The following is an 18,970-nucleotide window of genomic DNA, read 5'->3' as shown; positions in this document are numbered from 1 at the left end:
AATAGGTATTCATCTTTAGAAGTTATTCTGAGTGTTTGCTCTGTTAATATTACTTGTGCAGTGCTAGTTCAAAGCATGCCTGTTCAGAACAGGCTGATTCTTAGCTTGTGGGGTTGCTACTTGCAGCTTTCTCAATAACCGCTCATATACAAACAACTTCGTACTTGACTGTTGTGTCACACGCCCAAGTTGCGGCTACTCACATTCAGAAACGCCAGTGAAATATTCTTTGATTAAGGACAAAAACACAATAGACAGAATTGACCATTAACCAGGCCCTATAAACTATGCAACTTAATTGGGAACTTCTTCTATTTCAGAGAAGTACTACTACTCTTACCTGACAGATAAATGTTACTGGTTATGTTGCAGATTTTACACACACAATATACAAAAATATACACAAAAGTACGCAGACTCTTTACCATTTCTGATCAACTCTAACTTTACCAGCTCTGTGTCCTGTCACAACCTCTCAATTGCCACTTGCTTCTCCGCCTCAATCCTTTGCCTTTCCAGTTCTAGTTTCTGTTTTCCGATTGCCTTATCTCCAGCTACACCTAATGTCTCTCCTCCTACTGTAACAAAAGCAATTCCTTTTGCTGCTCAAAGGTAAAGCTCCCCGACAGACCCTGGAGTGTCTTTGTTGCTATTGACTGATCCAATCCCTCTTCTTTAGATAACCAGCTTATCCTCAACACCACTCAGATCGAGACCATACTCAACTGTGCAGAGCTGATCTCTAGTTCATCACCTGACAGCTCTGGATGTTTCCCGGGGACAACTGCTCTGGCCACATACCACACAAAAACAAATGTGAGGGTCGTCACACTGAGTGAGACAAACAAGAAACTGGCGAACATCAAAAGCACTTATTGCTTAGATATAGAGTTAATAAATCGCTGGTCTTCATCTGCATCGGGCTGAAGCTCCTTCTGTTACGTGAGTGTTTATATTTGTATTGAACGTGTTGCTTGCCCAAATTGCAGCAATACACTTCCCAAGTGTGAAGTAGTCCTACATCAGATGAACAGTTTTCAATTGCAGATATGCAAAAAGTATAACTATTGCATGTCTTTACATGTGAATAGTTTAATAGAATGTCTGTAACATTAAGGCCCCTAAACATCATACATGCTTCTCTGAACAGCTTCTTAATATAATCACTTTTTAAAATGCAAATAACTATAGAAAAGGTTTGAATGTGTAAATATTCTTTATTCTTTCAAATAATTTTTGGCATGTTAACCTGAATGATTAAAATGAAAAGAGACAAGGGGCAGACACGAAAATTCAACATGAAAAAACAAACATTGGATCTTCACAAAGATTCAGAGAGACTTCCTTCATGATTAATTATGCTACATACAGGAGGGCTAAATATTAAAAGTGTGGCAGATGGTCAAAAGCAGAAGGACACCACTAGCTCCTGGGAACTAAGTCATTAACATAAAACTGTACGATGGAAAACAAACATGAGTACACCTTGTCTCCAGTACAGGCTGGCATGATGATGCGTTTCCTCGGCACAAGATTAGCAGCAGTTGAGCAACATGAAGACCAGTCAATACATTTTCTTTGCTGAGCAGGGGGGCACTTAATGGATTCAATTATTCCTTTTGTATTAAATTGAATTTTCAAGCAAGATTCTGACTCCAGCGTGGATCCAATAAGGTGTTGTCAGATCTTTTCAGTCACCTGCAGAGTTCAGACATGCGACACCTTTAGAACGAGGTGCAGAAGGACTTCAGTGGGAACGTGGTTCCAGAAACTTGAGTCAACATGAACCAACGTCCATTTCCAAAACCAACATGGAGTATTTAATCCTTGTCCGGACTCGACCCTTTCACACAGGCACTTTGTCCATGAGGTCAAATGTTTATCAGCAGGCTGGTTGTATAGCCTGAAGAAGCTTTTCCATCTGTTCATGGCAGATTTAACATAAAATGGATACTAAATGATAATATGCTGTAAATAAATCCTCTCAAAGTTGCAGTAACAAGTAACAGATTATTATTATTGAATTGTATAATTGTAGAGTGCATTCTACTTTAACAGTATGCAATGTCAAAAACATTGATTCATTCTGACCAAACAAAAAACAACATAATTATTACAGAATTTTAGCATTTTTAATTTAACATACAACAAAATAAAATAGAAAAATAATCACAGAAAAGACAAGGTACTTAATTTGGATTTTCAAATACACCTGAGCAGCAAATATTAGTTACAGTATGGCTTCATTTTCAAGAATTTTAAATGTTGAACTCATGGAAAATATCATGTATTATTCTTTTCCTGACAGGCTTTTATACTCAGGCTTTGAGTTGCTCTTCTTGGTTTTTACAAAATACCCTTTGATCTGCAGAAAATAAACTCAATATCATGACTTCAAATGTGTCTTTTCTAAAAATATGTGTTCGCAGAACATGTTTATTGTATATAAAATGTAGTTATTTATATAAACTATTTACACCAAATATCTCTATACTGGAAAAACTAAATCAAAGCAATATCAAGAGAAAGAAGTCTGTCTGAGGTTCTTCCTATGACGTGATTTTGATTTATCTGTCGCAACTTTTTGACACAAATGTTTCTCTCAAAAGCTTCAAAGTGACTATAACCTGCATGTTTTTCATGACAGTACATTGTCTACAATTTGGTCAAAATCATACCTGAATATAAAAAGGCAACATCTGTGTTATTTCCACAGCTGCTAGACTACGTGGGTAAAGGGAAGAGCATCGTGGATGTGGGCTTGGCTCAGGAAACTTGCTTTTTTAAAAGATCTAACTTAATTAAATGTTTTAGATGTAACCTCAAAAGTTGTTCTTTTGCCCAACTATCCCATAATTCATAATGCATGTGGCTCCAAACACTCATAGTCAGACCAACACTCCTAAAGCAGCTGGTTTCACTGACATTGCTTCACAGAGTAAACTCACGGTTCATTCAGTGCACTACTTCTTTTTTTGGAGGGTTTTTCTGAGCATTATTTTTCAGTTTACCACTCTCACCACTGGGTGTCAGTAGCACACTACTGATCGAAAGACGTGCAGCAGACCTCCAGTAGTGAGCAGCAGGCGGCTGTGAAAGGGGTGCTACATATTTACTGCGGATGCATATGTAGGCTGGAGTCTGCTCTGATTGGATCTTTACATTCATTATTCTGGTGAGATCCTTTTTTTTCCTTTTATCCTTTACTCTGTGTGATGAACTTATCAAAAAATAGTGAGTCACCAATGCAATTGTCTGATTCAACACATTTCTGTCAAACCATTTCATTATAAAGCACTTCTCGGAGGCACGCATGTTGTATAAACATACATTAATTTCATCATTCTTACAGCATGAGCCTCAGTCACCTTCTACAATGGAGTGGCTTTTCTAGTAACATCTTGCAGCCTGTTGATGTGGAGGTATTATTTATTATCTCCAAAGATGTAGCAGAGCTCAATCATTTCTCCATTTTCTGATGTTTTCACTCTCCTCAGCCACTGAGGGGGTGCAGGTCCACTCTGACCTTCTCCCCAGTGCTCATCATGCCAATCGTGGGGTACAAGCCTCCTACAGGTAAGGCCACTTCCCTCCGGCCCACAACCTTTCCATTTCTGGTGAAGAACACCTGCTCAAACACAAAAGGGGACAGCAAGAAGACAATATATGCAGGAAGGAAGGAAGACTCCCTGCTTTTATTTTCAAAGAATTTGACAGTATCTCACCGTGACCTTCCTCCCTTCCAAATCTTCTCCCTCATCCTCATCATCTTCATTGCTTGCATACAAGTCATTCTGAACCTCGCTGGGTTTGGGTATCACGTCGAGGTCCCAGTCGTCTACGTCATCTGAAAGAACCCAGACATGGATATGGAAAGAAAGATTGTTACAGGTTGTACATGATGAGGGCAAAGTTCTTTGAAAACAGTAAAAAGATGATCACCTCCACCATCAAGGATGTAGTCACGCGGAAACATGATCCCGCAGCCCATGATGTCCCCTTCAAAGCAGCGCGGTCCAAATGCGTCCCCGACCCCGCTGCCCTGGAACAACTTTCCATCATCTATAAAGAACAACAAGGACGTTGATTATATATGCATGATACAATTAAGATGACATCTGCCATTGCTAACATTTATTTGAATCTTTATATTCGGTTGAGCCGTTTAAAGAAAAATCCATCCCTTAATTTGTTAAACTACAGCCAACACACTAAATTGTATAGACAGAGAAACTAATTCCCACTCACTGCTTCGGGCAATTCATATTTTGCAGTTCACCTGACCTGCATAATTTGGACTGTGGGAGGAAACCAGAGCAACTCCACACAGACAGAGGGAAGAACATGCATCAAATTTCTAGAACAATAATACTTTTAGTAACTTTTAGCAATGCATTGATCTGGCTGTTTCTAGCTAGTGGAAGTCAAAGAAAGCTACATTTAAATCAATAATAACATCTTGAATATTTTAATTGAAATGGCTACCAATATTAATAAAATAGTAACAAATTAGTCATTTCTTCCATGACCAGAAACATTTGACACCATTACCAATGTGTTTGTATGAAGCACATACATGTCAAGCCAACACTATCTAAGACGGTACACGAGAGACCAACACTGCCTATAACGACAGAAGTAGAGTATTATGGATTTCATCTGAACACAGACAGATCATTATGATCAGCCAACACTCACCTGCATGATAGGCTATAGACCCTCGGCTCCAACCCGGATGTCTGTTTTTGGGGTAGTCCTGTGAGACAAAAGTGACGTCTTGTAATTGAATAGCATCAATAATGTCTCCATCCATTTTGTTACCAGCCGAATCAACAACGCCGGTATTGTTTTCACTTTGTGTCAACATGGCACAATGTGGTGTTGGAGGCACCCCGTGTAGCAGGAACTACAACATAAGAGGTTTTAAGTACTTTTAGAGTACTTTACAAAGTGAGACAACACAATGTATATCAATATACCAGTGGCAGGCCGCCAGGGCCTTTTAAGCCTTCTCTGAAGGCCAAAACAGAATCACAAAGTTATAACTATTTCATAATTAGTTGGAACGTTTCAAGTAAGTTAAAAATGTTGACAAAATGTCCAGCTATTACTGTATGACTCAGCTTTTTGATATCTTTTATAGTGTTTTAACTATCTGCGTTTTCGTTTTATGTTTTTTCCGCACCTTTTCTGCCTTTAACATTGGTTTGTATGACGCAGCTCAGAGCGTGTGATGTCATACTTAGAGTGGAGAGAGACATCAGGATCTTGTGAAAAAAATATTTTGAATGTGCCCTTTACTCCATACCGCATACTCTGAGCTTAATTTATAGCTCAAAACATTGGAAATCTTGTCTTATGTCAAAAACTGCAGTCGATAAGAATCCAACAGATATAGACGAGTTGAAATCCGACTGATTGTGAGAGCAAATCTGTCTCCAGCTGCAGGCTGTTGGAGAAAGAATGGCCGCGCGCGTCAACAGCCGCACATGCGTGTGAACGGCCGTTAATTGAGTGTTTACAGGGGAATTTGTTCAGAGGGCAGGTATCTTAGAACAAAATTAAAAAAATAACTGTGTCTGTATTTACAGTGCAACTCTATACCAAATGTTCTCAGGGTTTCTGGATGATCTAGAGGATTGAGAAGTCTGCTCACTGTACTTGATTCCCACATTCTTTATCTAGCTTCAGGCATCCTAAAACAAACATGGTGTCTTGATGGACAAATACCTAAATTAAACTCATCTTTCACTAAGCAATGTGACTCTGATGAGCTAAAACGCCGCTAGATTAAAGTGACTTTTTACGATGGGAGGAATCCCTGAGAGAGACACCTTTGTTTTGATTTCTGTAGCGAGAGGTAATGCTTCCCATCAGTACCCTCGTCCGCCGTGCAGGAGATGACGGATGATGGTACAAAACCTCAGGAATGACCGTTTGATGGATTTATAATGCTCTGCCAGAACCACAGACTCATCGAGAAAAACAATTCCAGGAAAATAATCAGCGAAATGACAGAGCTCCATTCTCCACGCCGTCGGACCCGAGGGCGCAACGTGTCCACACACAGTAACTAACAGCAGAGGTGTCGAGGGGAGCTTAATGTCGCGGGTGGGTGCAACAGTTATCCACCGCCTCCCAGGCTGTGAGCACCATCACAGCTGGCAAAACAGCCATGTGATTAGCAAGACTGATGCTCAATCAATTAGCATCCAATAACTGACAATCCCTGCAGAGTGCAGCGATATCTGAGCCACACTTCATTTCATATCTGTTGTTTGAATGCACGATGACTGCACCCTCAGCCAACCGTACGCTGTTTCATATTAAACAGGGTGTGCATGAGTTCATGAACATTTGATGTGAGGCCAAAGGTAGCTGAATGCATCACTGATGTGTAAACATTCAACATGTCTTCTCTCAACACCAACTTATTTCCAAAATATGTATCATTGTTGTATCACAGACATCATTTGGGTTTGAATACCACTTAATTAATTAGGATATAAACTTGTAATTGCTCAGCCTGAGGAACTACTAATTATTTCATATTCACCCCTTCTTGTGCTCAGTGACTAACTGTAAGGAAAGAGGAAGCACAATGAAGCAGGAACCGACAGAATCTCAGACACACATCACATACTTGACTGCAGTGTTCTAATTGAGATGGTAGATTGGCATGTAAATGGAAGAACCTGCTTTCTATGGAAAACCAGATGTGGGGGTAAAATGAGAGAATATTTATTCTGTTGTTAGCTTTTCCTCTTTCGGTCATCCATCACTCGGACTGGAAACAGTGAGAGCAATCGTGCATATGAGGGAGACCAATGACGAGCTGGGAGGGACGTTTTCTTTACTGACAGATAACTGCCGAGTGTGCAGTAAGTAACACAGTGTGTCAATGATAATGACAAGTGATCATTATGGTGATGACTAAAAGGAGCAGGTTCTTACCCTGCGTGCCAGACCCAAGGCAATGTAACACTTCTCTCCAGCGTCTGTGATCTCCAGTTCATAGTAGTGGAAGCGTGTGTTGAGAGGCCGGCGGGCCTGAGCCAAGCCCACGTCCACGATGCTCTTCCCTTTACCCACGTACTCTAGCAGCTGTGGAAATAACACAGACACATTCAGTTACCTGCTCAGCAGACAGACACAGTTAGCATCTAGCTAGTTGGTGAACACAGTGGAGCATCTTGCAGGTAATGAGACAGACATTTCTCTCATGGGTTGATCGCGACCAACAGAGCTAGAAGAGAGAATATTAGTTAAACATCTACGGGCTCGCCACAAACATGACCCCAAATAAATCCTTATATTGCTACTGGACGTGTCGTTATCCCATACACAGTGTGTAAGCCACAACAACGTTGTGAGATGAAAACATGTCAGCATCATTTTCGTCTTTTAGATGAAAATCAGGACAACACACCTTTGTTCAATTGAATACACACAGACGTTTTGGTTATACAGCCTTATCCAGAAACATGTAGTGCCTTACGTTAACTTACTTTGAGGTTCTCGATAAACTATTCAGAGAATTAATGCAGCGGCAGTGTAAAGATTGAGAGGAGTAATTCTATCTTAGCAGAGAATTAAGTCACTTTCCCTCTGTGTGTGTGTGTGTGTGTGTGTGTGTGTGTGTGTGTGTGTGTGTGTGTGTGTGTGTGTGTGTGTGTGTGTGTTGTAACACAAGCTTCTCTGTGCTTTCTCTTCATAGCCGGGCCGGCCATGGGTTCCCTTTAGTACATTTTAGCTCCTGTTATTGTTCCCACTGGCTAGCTCACGGCCAGCTCTGTGAATTGCTCTCATATCTCATATGGTGGTTACAGCTGATAATGCTGCGGTTTGAGCTTTCAGCAGCGCACCTGTCCCATAAGAGAGCCAAAGTCCTGCCTCATTTCCAAGGTAATGTTTCTTCCGCAAGCCTGCAGCACTTCTTCTGAAACAGCTCAAACAATGTGACAATAATTTGTTTCTGTAATTGAAATTCCTTCATAAAAAATACATGCTTTGAGATCTTGTTTTGATCATTTTTAGATGATTGTATTATTATTTAGATAGATAAATATAAACACTACTTAGCTTTAGTCAAGCGGGTTGGTAACCCTTTAAGTAGATTTAGGGATCACAACAAAAGAGTTTATTCAAATTATTAAAACGACACAAAAAAAGCTGCTGGCTTCAACTCAGACTGTGATAGCTTCAGATTCTGTCTCTGCTTCCCTCTCAGGTTGGAGATAAATGTGAAGAGAGAGAGCATGTTTTATTCACACATTGTCCCATTCGGGATGTTAGATGGTGAGGTAAAAAACTAGGTCATGCAACGTCATGCAATTCTTTCTTTTCCGGAAATATGGGGCAGGATTTCGATTTAATTCACTCATCCCTGCACCAAACTGTTTGAAGATGATAAGCAAAGCTACGACAGCAGAGATAACATAGCTGTTTAGTCCACGGAGCAGAGGACATCAACACCACCAAAGCTAAGTCCATTGAAAGTACAACCTCAAGAATTAAACAGCCGCTCCGGTGCAAATGCAAGTAGAGGAAGAAACCCAAAACAGAGGTTGCTTAATAGTAGGAGAGCACAGACTTTGTACCAAAAGCTACAAATATGACAGTAAAAATATCAAAGCACACTTTGCTATCCACCACGATCCTTGAAATTCCAAAGAAAAACAACACTCTTGCTTTGTTCATTACACGTTTTGTTTTTATGTCCCGACAGCTTTCGTGTACTGCGAAGACGCGCTCATGTGTAATTGATGATTCACAAGATTATCAGACAGTTGTGGGCCCTGAATTCATCCAGAACATTTGTAGAAATAAAGCAGAAATAAATGTGTGGGTGGCAGACAGGTGAGGCCTCAGGGCTACTGCGCTTCCCCTCCCATCCTTTTTCTATTCAGGATTAATGTGTATCAGCGCCTGAGTCAGACACAAACACTGCGTCAAAGGGAGGGGTAAAGGAAGAGAGAGGAGGTCAAGTTAGTTAGAGAAAGTATTGGTCTGCTCCTAACAGGTATTTAGGAAAAGCTAATATTTACGTCTGAATTTCTGTTTCGACCATCTGCGATTGGGGGGAGAACTTGCTATCTAAACCTTTGCACTTTGCCTTATTGATCTCCAGTATGAATTTTTCAGATTTTTGATTTGACACAGAGGCATCACTAGTACTATGTTTTGGGGAACATTTATGTTTTGACTTTATAATCAATTCCTGTTGCCTTTATCACTTCCAATTATAATCCATTGTATTTTATTATCATACAATATATTATTTTCCTCTCACTTGTAGCGCTATTTATCGATTGTCATGTAAATTATGGTATTAAATATAAATGTAATCTTCCTGAAACTTCTAGTTTTCAAGAAACAGATGTTTTAATCTTTAAGATGAAAGGCATTTATAACACTGCAGATGACCTAGATTGTATTGCTGCGGGTTGCCTCGTTATGGAGACATCCGCCATACAGATGTCTGCCTTCACTCTAATGGCAGCTCCCTCTGGAGCCTCAACATGCTTTATACAACTTGTTTTACTCCCCAAGAGCTGAAAACAGAGCACTACAGAATTCTTCTTCAGAGTTTGGGATACTTAAATTATCTGCATGCCATGTTACAAGAAGTGATTCTAAACATGTTTTTAAACTTAACAGGAACAGATGAATAAAACTGAATAAAGTACAGGAGTGATGAAGTGACTCAATAAAGTGATGTTTTTAAATCTGGTCAAGGAGTCAAGTGAACAGCATCAGTAAGCAGACAACCTTAATTAAAGCTTTCTGATGTACAACAGACCCATAATTTTGTTTCCACAGAAACCTGTGTGTCATCCTCCCACTGATACGAGTGAATCATTACACATCATAAACCTCACATTTTTACATCATATTTAATAACCCTGACAGGCAGACATGTTCACAGTGGAATGGGTAAAGAAAACTAGGAACATCTTTTAGTCAATACATTATTTGTTCGTCTCTCTAAGCAACAGGACTTACCGTGCCGGTCACCTTTATGTCATGGAGACGGCCCCAGTCCTCCTCGTGACTATCCACAATCATCTGTGCATCATCCTCCTCCATCCCCCATTCAGCGTTCAGGTCCAGCAGCACTTCTTCTCCCAAAGAGTGCATTCCCACTGCGGGGAAGAGAGCATCAGGAGATGCTAGGATGTCCACACTGCCGACCTGGGCACACAATCAGACACAGTACTGTTGAGGGAAAGCGAGCTGGGAACGTTGAGTACATTCATTTATATACATATATAAAATTGCACTTACTTCTTTGCCATTCTTGGTAAAAAACACAGTTAGCTGTCCATCATCAGAGTCAAGAGAAATTCCACAGCCGATTCGGTCACCTCTGCAGCATTTTGGACCAAGCTGCTGTCCTACAGTGTTACCATTATACAGCCTGTGGCGAGACACGTAGGAGAGGTTGAATGGCTAATCATTGAGGCTCATCATTATCAAATTGTGTCGATTGCACCGGCCCTCTTGCTTTAGGCAGGGCCTGCTGTGTGTTGTTATTCTGACTTGTCTGTGTGTCCTGGAGGTCCCTAGTAGCGCAACTGGGAGCACCTAGCCATACTCTCAGGAATATGTGCTCGGGGCCTGGATTTCCATCCCTCCAGAACCACGTCTTTTTTTACGTTAATTTGTTGTGTATTCACGAATAAATGTACCTTTCCCGTTAAAAATTCTTAACACATCCTTGGATATAATCAGAAGCTCATTTGTTTCATCTCCCTCTATGTAAGTCTTTCTAAAAGAAGGGATCTCTTAACAACCGGTATGTATGGTAGAACAATAACAGCAAGCAAAACCTGTCGTTCAACGTTCATCTGGCTATTATTTTAAGACAGAAAGGAAAACAATTGTGAACCTATCCTTTAACATGAGCACACATGTTCTGTGAGCTTGTGTATGTGCAACATTACGCTGTGTCAACCAAAAGTATTATTCTGTATTATTCTGCTAGATCTCCGTGCATTAATAACAATATGTTGCGTCTACAGTATATGTAAAGAAAACCATCTTTGTCACATACTTGCCATCATCAGCATGAAAAGCCACAGAGTGTGGGAGCCAGCCGGGCTGATGGTCCAGCTTGTAGAGCTGAGGTACCAAACCAACAGCAATCATTCCCCTGACTCCTGTATCCACGATGGTCACCTGCAAACACCACAGGGTGAATAACCACAAAGACACAAGAGAGAGAGAGAGCATCACTGCCGTTCAAAATCTCCTTTCTAAAAACTCCAAAAACATTAACGGATTATCTTCGTCTTAAAACACTAATGTCACCAAATTCACTTCATTTTAATCGTAATGGTGTCATTAAATACTGTGAATGACCTGAGATTCAGAGGAGTACCAAAACGTAGTTTCTTCTAAACAATGGACTTGTACTTGCACAACGGTTTTCTTGTCTTCCGACCACTCAAAGCGCTTCAACACTACATGACATGACAAAATTCACCCATTTGCACACTGAAGAGAGGAGCTACCATGCAAGGTGCCACATCAGGATTATAAATGATCAATGATCATACACCGTAGACGCAGCTACGGGAGCAATTTAGGGTTAAGTGTCTCTTGCTAAAGGACGCATCGACATGGGCTAGCAGAGGCATGGATCGAACCGCCGATCCTCTGATTGTTGGACGACCCTGCTCACCACTGAGCCACAGTGTAATGTGAGGAGTGATTTAATTTTTGGATCTCAACCTTGAATTCAAAAGAAGTTGTGTTCACATCCAGAGCAGCGAGTCAGGGAAACATGATGTGTGGGAGGCTTTTATATTGTGCATTAGCAGAACAAACTGTATTAGGGCAGAGGAAGTGTATGAAGGGAGGGAGCGAGGGGGGGAGGATGCAGATGCATTTTTTTTTTTTCCGATCAGGATTTATTGTATTTTCTTTGGGTGCTTGTTGTTGTCATGGGTGAGTCACCCTCTTTGATGAATCAAAGAACATGCACCTGCATTTTAGGTTCACAAATAAACAGGTTATGCAAGTAGAGTAATCCTGTATGTAAGTCTTCAGCCATAGCTGCTCTGCTAAGCTGTACTTATGCTTTGAGCTAAAGGCTAATGCTAGAATGGGAACATGCTCCCAATGACAACGCAACTATACAGAAGATTAGCAGGTACAATGTTTGTTCGCCATCTTAGTTTAGCACATTAGCATGTAAATATTTTGCTAATTAACACAAAAAAGAAGACAATTGAGGCCTATGGGAATGTTATTGGTTTTGAAGGCATTTAGTCATAAACTTAAGTATGGACAAATACATTTTTGATGCTGGTGCTTCTACCGATGTCAAAGGATCCCTAAAGTCAGAGGGATTCATTCTCTGCAAACCACAAATATCTGTATAGAGAATTTAATGGCAATCAATTCTAGTTCAGTTGTTCTCCTATGGGGGTACCTTTTTAAATATGTTTAAAATGAGTATCCATTAAAAATTCCTTTGAAACATTTTATTTAATAAATATTCAATAAAATATAAGTGTAAGTTCATCAACTGAATTGTGTATATTCTATATTAAATCAGACACTGATGGTACAGCGCTGTGTATTACATTTTTTTTTAATCTACAAATGCTTTGCACTGGTTAGGGAGTACTTGGCTGAAACAATATTTCACAAGGGGTGCATCACTGAAAGGTTGAGAACCACTGCAATAACCTCCCTAGTTATTCAGATTTTTTTGATGGGAATAGCGTATATGGTGACATAAAAGTTTAAAAATGAAGACTTGAGTGATGCAGTTTTGTTTGCCAGAAAAGCATTCTGCCTCTGCTCCTTCAGGCTTTTTACATTTTACTTTTGGGTTGGCACTGCTTCTCTTTTTACTTCATAAAAATGTTCAAACCAACCTAAAACGATGTAGCATCTCTTTGTACAGCGCTGCATGTTGGTTCAAAGTGAAAACCCTGTGTTAAGAGCTGGCCTTCACCATTGTTATCATAACTGAATACTGACCACATGACATCATCCCTAGGGAGCCGAACATGGAAGCACTGCAATCGGAGTACTGCTGGCAAATCCGGGACATGGAGCGGAGGAAACTTTTAAGTTCTTTCTTTCCCATGACCTCAACGCTGGCCTCCTGAGAGTGAGAAGTAATGCGGACCTTTTTTTCTGTCAGTGTAAAACATGCAAATAAACCCTAAAATCTACGGCCAGATCTACAATCAGCATCTACTTTCCGAACATTTATTAGCACATATGCTCATTTACGCAAGTCCTTCCTCCTCCTACGTGGCTACCACAAAGTGAGTCACGGGGACAAAGCACACGCAAGTATAAAGGTTGAGAGGGTTAGTTACTGTTTCACTACACGTGAGCAGGATGTGTGTGTGTTTAAGGCAAGTTTGAACATGGTTAATTCTGAGGAACAGTCACTGTCCTGGATGTTTGTGCACTTCAGTGTCTAGACTATCAAGGACTGTGAAATAAACAAACCAGAACACGATTTGTGATGTGCTGCAACTTATTTGGCTTTGAGAAACCAGTTTGCCAGGACTAAGAAAAGAAAGCCCTTGTATCAGATCCAGTCAGTACATCCATCACGTCAAAAGCACTACTGAAACTTTAATATACTGGATCTGTATGCAGCAGCTGTACCTGCAGTGTTACAGTGGGTAGTACAGTATTGACCCTTCATACTGGCTGTTTCACTGGCTGCTAACTGAGGCTACTTACAAATAATGAATCTAACTCAGCTGGTGTCAACAGCATAGCATTTTACACTTAGTCCCCAAACTTGTTGCTGGCATTGTAGCACAATGGCATGCAAGTAGCCACCAAGTGCATATTTTGCGTATCGAAATGATCAGCTAGAAACTTAGCTCTTCCAAGATGGTGGCAGGTAGAGCAGCAGGTTTTTTTTTAAACATCTGGTTCGAGACTACAGATGAAAAATAGCCTCTTGGCTAACTCTGGAGGATTCACAGAAAGGTGTTTTATTCATGTGCACTGTCCCCTTATCAAATAAACCATAAAAAACTCAAATTTAAAAATAGTCAGACGTTGTAAAACTATTTATGGAGCTAACATTATCCTAATGAGCTAGCTAGCTACAGCAGATCAAATCTTTCTAAAACAGCTGTAATTCCTGATGCCAAAAAGGTTGCTTGCTTGCTAGAGATGTGAATCGTGTTTTTGTCCGTCTCCTTCTGAACTCAAGGACTTGTTGGTGTAAAACGTGCAGAGAATTTCAAGTTCAAAATCCGCCTTTGTTATCATTGTAAACGATGTATGCTCCATGTTAGGGTTGAAGGCTTGACAGGCATAGCAACAGTATCTAAGAATGGCTGGACTCACAACACTGTTCGTGTGAAGTGAATTGACGTTAATAGCATGAATTTTCTGAAGAAAAACTGCAAGAAATGTGCGAATACATTTACTGAGTTTCTGTAAGACTACAGCTGTTTTTACCGGATTTTTCCTCTGATCCAAAAATATATTGTTGTCTCACTTTAATCCCTAATGTTTTACAATAAAAAAATCATGTGATCAAAAGGTAGAGAGAACTTTTTCTTAACCCCAATTGAACTGAATAGTGTGTCAACATCAAAGTTGTTCAAGAACAAAGAAAGTACAGGATGCACAGGGGAATCTGTTGCTATTTTTTTGAGCTGAAACTTAATTGATGACACACTGCTTTCAGACTTTGCTAAAAATGATTTTGGTTTATATGACTTGAAGAAACCACATAAGCTTCAGTAATCGCTGTACTTTTAGTCCCAGCACACAATGTAGAAAAGCATTTCCAAGCTGAAAGATCGAAGAGCGCAAAGAAGTCAAGCAATGAGAAATACTGCCACGCCGTCTGTCATCCACGCAGAAGGAGGGCAGTGTCCCAAATCCATAATGAATACTAACAACACAAAAAGTTAACACATATACTAATCTTGACAAAACACTGTTTTGACAGAACATTAATGTATTTTATCGCTTTCTACTCTCAGGAAATGAAAAAAAAGATGTGAATCACTGTTGACAGTTTTAAGGCTGCTGCAGAATGTTTTTAAAAAATAGTTGTACTTTACTTTTTTATGTTGTTGTCTGAAATGTATCTGAGTCGATACCTTAGGTAGTGGATAGCCTGCTGTATTATTGACCAATACATTTTCAACCAAACCACAAAAAACTATTTGTGTTGCATACTAGTAATCCTGATAATGTTGAATTTTGTAAAAATTCAAGTGGGAACAGGAAACCTGTTGGACTGATGAAGCATATTTATGTATAAAATAATATTACACTCACAATTGAATCAACAATAAAGTTGTGATAGATAAATGACCCAAGATGTTTGAGCTGTTACATTTCAATGACGTAGGGATAGGACTTTTTAAACTGTTGCTTCTGTGTTGTATTGATAGGTTTCACAGGAAATAATCAACTCTTACTTCAAAGTAGCGATTTCTTCTCGACAATGGCCTGGCAGCAACAAAACAGCCAACTTCATCAGAATTCCCATGATACCTATAAGGAGATGCAAAGAGAAAAAACTAAATATGACTGCAATTATGGCTTAAAATACAAGCAAAGTGGGATGCTGAGTCAGCAAGCTCCAGTATAAAACCTGAGACTAAATCACATAATAAATCTAAGTCTCCAGTTCAAACACTCATGGTGCCATGCTCATCACGGATACCTGAGGATGTCTCCGTCTCTTAGCATCCTTTTGAGCCGCTCCCGGTATCGCACTGCGCGTACTTCACGAATTTCTCGTATTCGCCTCCTCCAGTTCAGAAAGCGATAGTGAAGGTTTATGTCGTCCATGTCTGAAAATCATTACAATCTGGGACACGGGAACAAATCAAAAAGATGTATTACAGAACAACTAACATTAAACATGAATCTTAAAGTAATGGATGTGTATAATGTGTGCCTGATGATTATATTAAATAAAATACTCAAATGTTTATGCTCTAGTATTTGTTCAGTTAATGGTTATAACCATAAGAGCTTGTTGGGGAAAAGAGACACCTTAAAAAAAAACAGCACAGGCCGTCCTTAAAACCACAGCAAACCTCTGAGGCCACAACATAATTACCACTGTTGCCAGACAACGAAAAGGACCTGGCTTTGATCCTCAAGCCAAACCCTTCCTGCAAGGAGTTGATGTGTTTGTGTTTTTCCATTTACGTTTAATCCCACATTCCAGAGACAAGCAAAGGCCTGGACGGTGATTGTAAAGTGCCAACAGGCACGAACGCGAGTCCCCCATTTGTGTGAGCCCTGTGATGGTCAGGTGTCTCCCTGGGGTGTCTTCCACTTCATGTGAACTCCAACTGACTCAAGTATAGACTGGCTCTTATGTTAATGCCTGTGTTTAATAGACTCCCTTACTCAGTGATGTGTTTCTGGTCTTTCTCTGCCTGTAATATTGCAAACCTAAATGCCAACATTTTAACTCAATCTAGCACTGAAAACTATAATGATTTCCAAAATGTATCAATATGGCCAAATTGTGCAATCTATAAAATGTCTGAATTTATTGAATGCCTATTAAAACAGTGATTCATATTTTATTATTTGCAGATTTTGTTTCTGTCCATCAACTAATCTATCAGCTAGCAGCCAAACGTCGGTGTATTTCACTCGTATGCTTTATGGTTCTTTCACATTTACAACATAGTATTTTAAATATCCAAGTATTTCAGTATATGACTTTGTTTTAGTTTCCACTGGCTCAGTGGTGGATCATTCTACTACAGTAGCATGACACGGACTGACGTGACGTCATGGGTAAAATAGTTTCGATGACTGAAAAAGTTGCCTGTTCCTGGAAACAAGTGATAATAAGTGATAACGAAACAAAGTTCTCAGCCCAAATAAGACTGAATAGTACAGTTAATGATCTAATTGGTGATATGTTTTGATAAGGTAAAGAAATTAGACTAGAGATCGCCGCTGTAATTATCTCAGATTAGTATTTGTTGCGCGTTAAGTTCTTTGATTTACCCTTTTACGAGCCGACCCTAAACGCAGCATTGTATATCCCAAACTAAAGGCACGACTCGTTTGGCCGGCTAGATGTTTCAGCGTTACAGCATTACGCTCATTATGTACCATAAACATCATTATGTTTTACGTTATACACAAACTATTTAAAGCCTTATTGTCTCATGTGGGTTCCTTACTGTTTTAAAACTTGTAACGCGTCGTCCTTCGGTTTTTCTTCCAATTTTAAGGACGTGAAGTCTGTCACTTTATGTCCAACCTGCGCAGGCGGAAGTCCCGCCCACTCGACCAATCACATCACAGGATACAGCCGCGTGTAGTCTTTAACCTGTGCACTGCCGCGTGTGAGTGTAGTCTCTTCACAGTCGTTTCACAGTTGGTGTTTGCAGAATGTTGTACACGACTTTACAGAAGAATAATCGTAATCCCTAATTTTCAAGGTTTTGTCAAAAACAAGGAGTTTTTATGAAAATACAGACACATTTGATTATAAAATGGGTTAATAATCAAGAAGTGACTTTGGGTGAACCCCTTTTATACCTTCTTGTCTACATTCTATGCAATTTTTACTTTATTTTGGAAAGGCAAGACTCACAGAGTCTAGTCTTAGTCTCATAAAGAGGATATTTCATTGAAGTCCCCTTTGGCCATCTTTTCTCTTGGAAAATAATATGTGAGAAACATATAAAAAATATATATTGTCTGGTACATTACTGAAAATTCTGAAGTGATGAATTGTGGCCTTTTCATTCAATAAAATGTTTATTTGATCACATGTTAATATAATGTTGTGATATCAATATAAATGTATAATATAGGTTAGTATATTTTCATAAATGTAATTAATAAACTGTAACATACATTTCATGAAAATAGAGGAATAATAGGTGATAAAAACCAAGATGCTTTATTACATAAATGAAAAGCTTATGAATTCAGAATCACCAGAAGCCAGATGGAGTAGTATTAGTAATATTCAAGTCAGGTAACTGTATTTCTGTATTGGCCTATATTTATGAATATTGTATTTTTATCTGCAATAAAGTTGTCACATGATGGAGATTAAGACATGTTGGAGATCTTCTAATTCAATCTGTTTGTGACTCACAGTCAGTGGAATTTGTAGGGTGGGACTTTTTGCTTGTAGCTATTAATGGCTTAGTCATCCAACCTTAATCGGCACTCCTTTAGCCTCTCAGCGTTGGCCATTCCCTCCAAATCTTTAGCCCTGCAGTTATGGACTTTGTAAACACGCTCTGGAAACCAAGTGTTTGTTTATGGTTGCCGTTTAAACAAAAGTCCTAACAATGTCAAAAACAAGGACAGAAAGGGAGGAAATAACTACTTTTACTATATTTATTAATAGGGTATTGTTTTCACAGCGCTTTCATTATTTAAAGTTTTTATGAGGAAACTAGGTTTATTATCACTTTTTTTAAACCATTTTCTACTGAGTTTATGTACATTTTAAATTATGCGTAAGGTATTGTGTTGTCTTCATATAAACATTTAATAATGTCCTTGTAGGTTTTTATCTCAATTCTGCTAATTGCGTGTGAAACGACAGTGAATACAGTAACGATGAAAACAACATATGGTATGAGCATGCGTGTGTGTGGTGTGTGTGTGTGTGTGTGTGTGTGTGTGTGTGTGTGTGTGTGTGTGTGTGTCTGTGTGTGTATGTGTGTGTGTGTGTGTCACAGACAAGGGGAAACGGGGTGTGCTCAGCTGTGTGAAAACATTCTCCATCGTGTACCCTCCCATACCTTTCTCCACCGGTTTCGACGCTTTAAAAGCTGCTGCCAGTCCTGTCTCACAGACTCATCATCATTCTGTCTTGGCTGGAGGGAATTATTATCCACCTTTTGACACACTGCAGTCAGTGGATCTAGACTAAAACTAAGACCTCAGTCAACAAGTCAGTTGTCAGAACCTGGACTGTCACCATTTATTATAATAGTGGAAAACTTTCAGTGAG

At 39.5% G+C, this 18,970-nt stretch overlaps 1 protein-coding gene across 1 annotated transcript; it reads right to left on the bottom strand.

Moving 5' to 3' along the window:
* Positions 1-1,197: 1,197 nt before the first annotated feature.
* On the bottom strand, positions 1,198-17,268 carry LOC137795854 (SPRY domain-containing protein 3-like). Its single transcript, XM_068593375.1, has 11 exons — positions 17,172-17,268; positions 15,680-15,826; positions 15,432-15,507; positions 11,057-11,181; positions 10,288-10,420; positions 10,006-10,194; positions 6,955-7,104; positions 4,699-4,756; positions 3,943-4,062; positions 3,726-3,847; positions 1,198-3,628 (listed from the first exon to the last, which is right to left on the bottom strand). The coding sequence occupies exons 2-11, from the start codon at positions 15,805-15,807 to the stop codon at positions 3,494-3,496; spliced, it is 1,236 nt and encodes a 411-aa protein (XP_068449476.1). The 5' UTR covers positions 15,808-15,826; positions 17,172-17,268; the 3' UTR covers positions 1,198-3,493.
* Between the last annotated feature and the right edge of the window lie 1,702 nt (positions 17,269-18,970).

This window comes from Clinocottus analis, unplaced genomic scaffold, assembly GCF_023055335.1.
Source record: "Clinocottus analis isolate CAN_PGR_092001 unplaced genomic scaffold, fCliAna1.0.p SCAF_3, whole genome shotgun sequence".
In the NCBI taxonomy this organism is placed as follows: domain Eukaryota; kingdom Metazoa; phylum Chordata; class Actinopteri; order Perciformes; family Cottidae; genus Clinocottus; species Clinocottus analis.
Note: the sequence above shows the minus strand (reverse complement) of the source record. Positions and strands in the feature narration are given on the sequence as shown.

Coding starts and splice junctions, on each gene's coding strand:
- LOC137795854 (XM_068593375.1), bottom strand. CDS start 15,807: ATGGACGACATAAACCTTCACTATCGCTTTCTGAACTGGAGGAGGCGA. Junction 10,421..11,056: donor TTTCATGCTGATGATGGCAA/GTATGTGACAAA, acceptor GTCTCGCCACAG/GCTGTATAATGGTAACACTG. Junction 4,757..6,954: donor CCTTGGGTCTGGCACGCAGG/GTAAGAACCTGC, acceptor TTTGTCTCACAG/GACTACCCCAAAAACAGACA.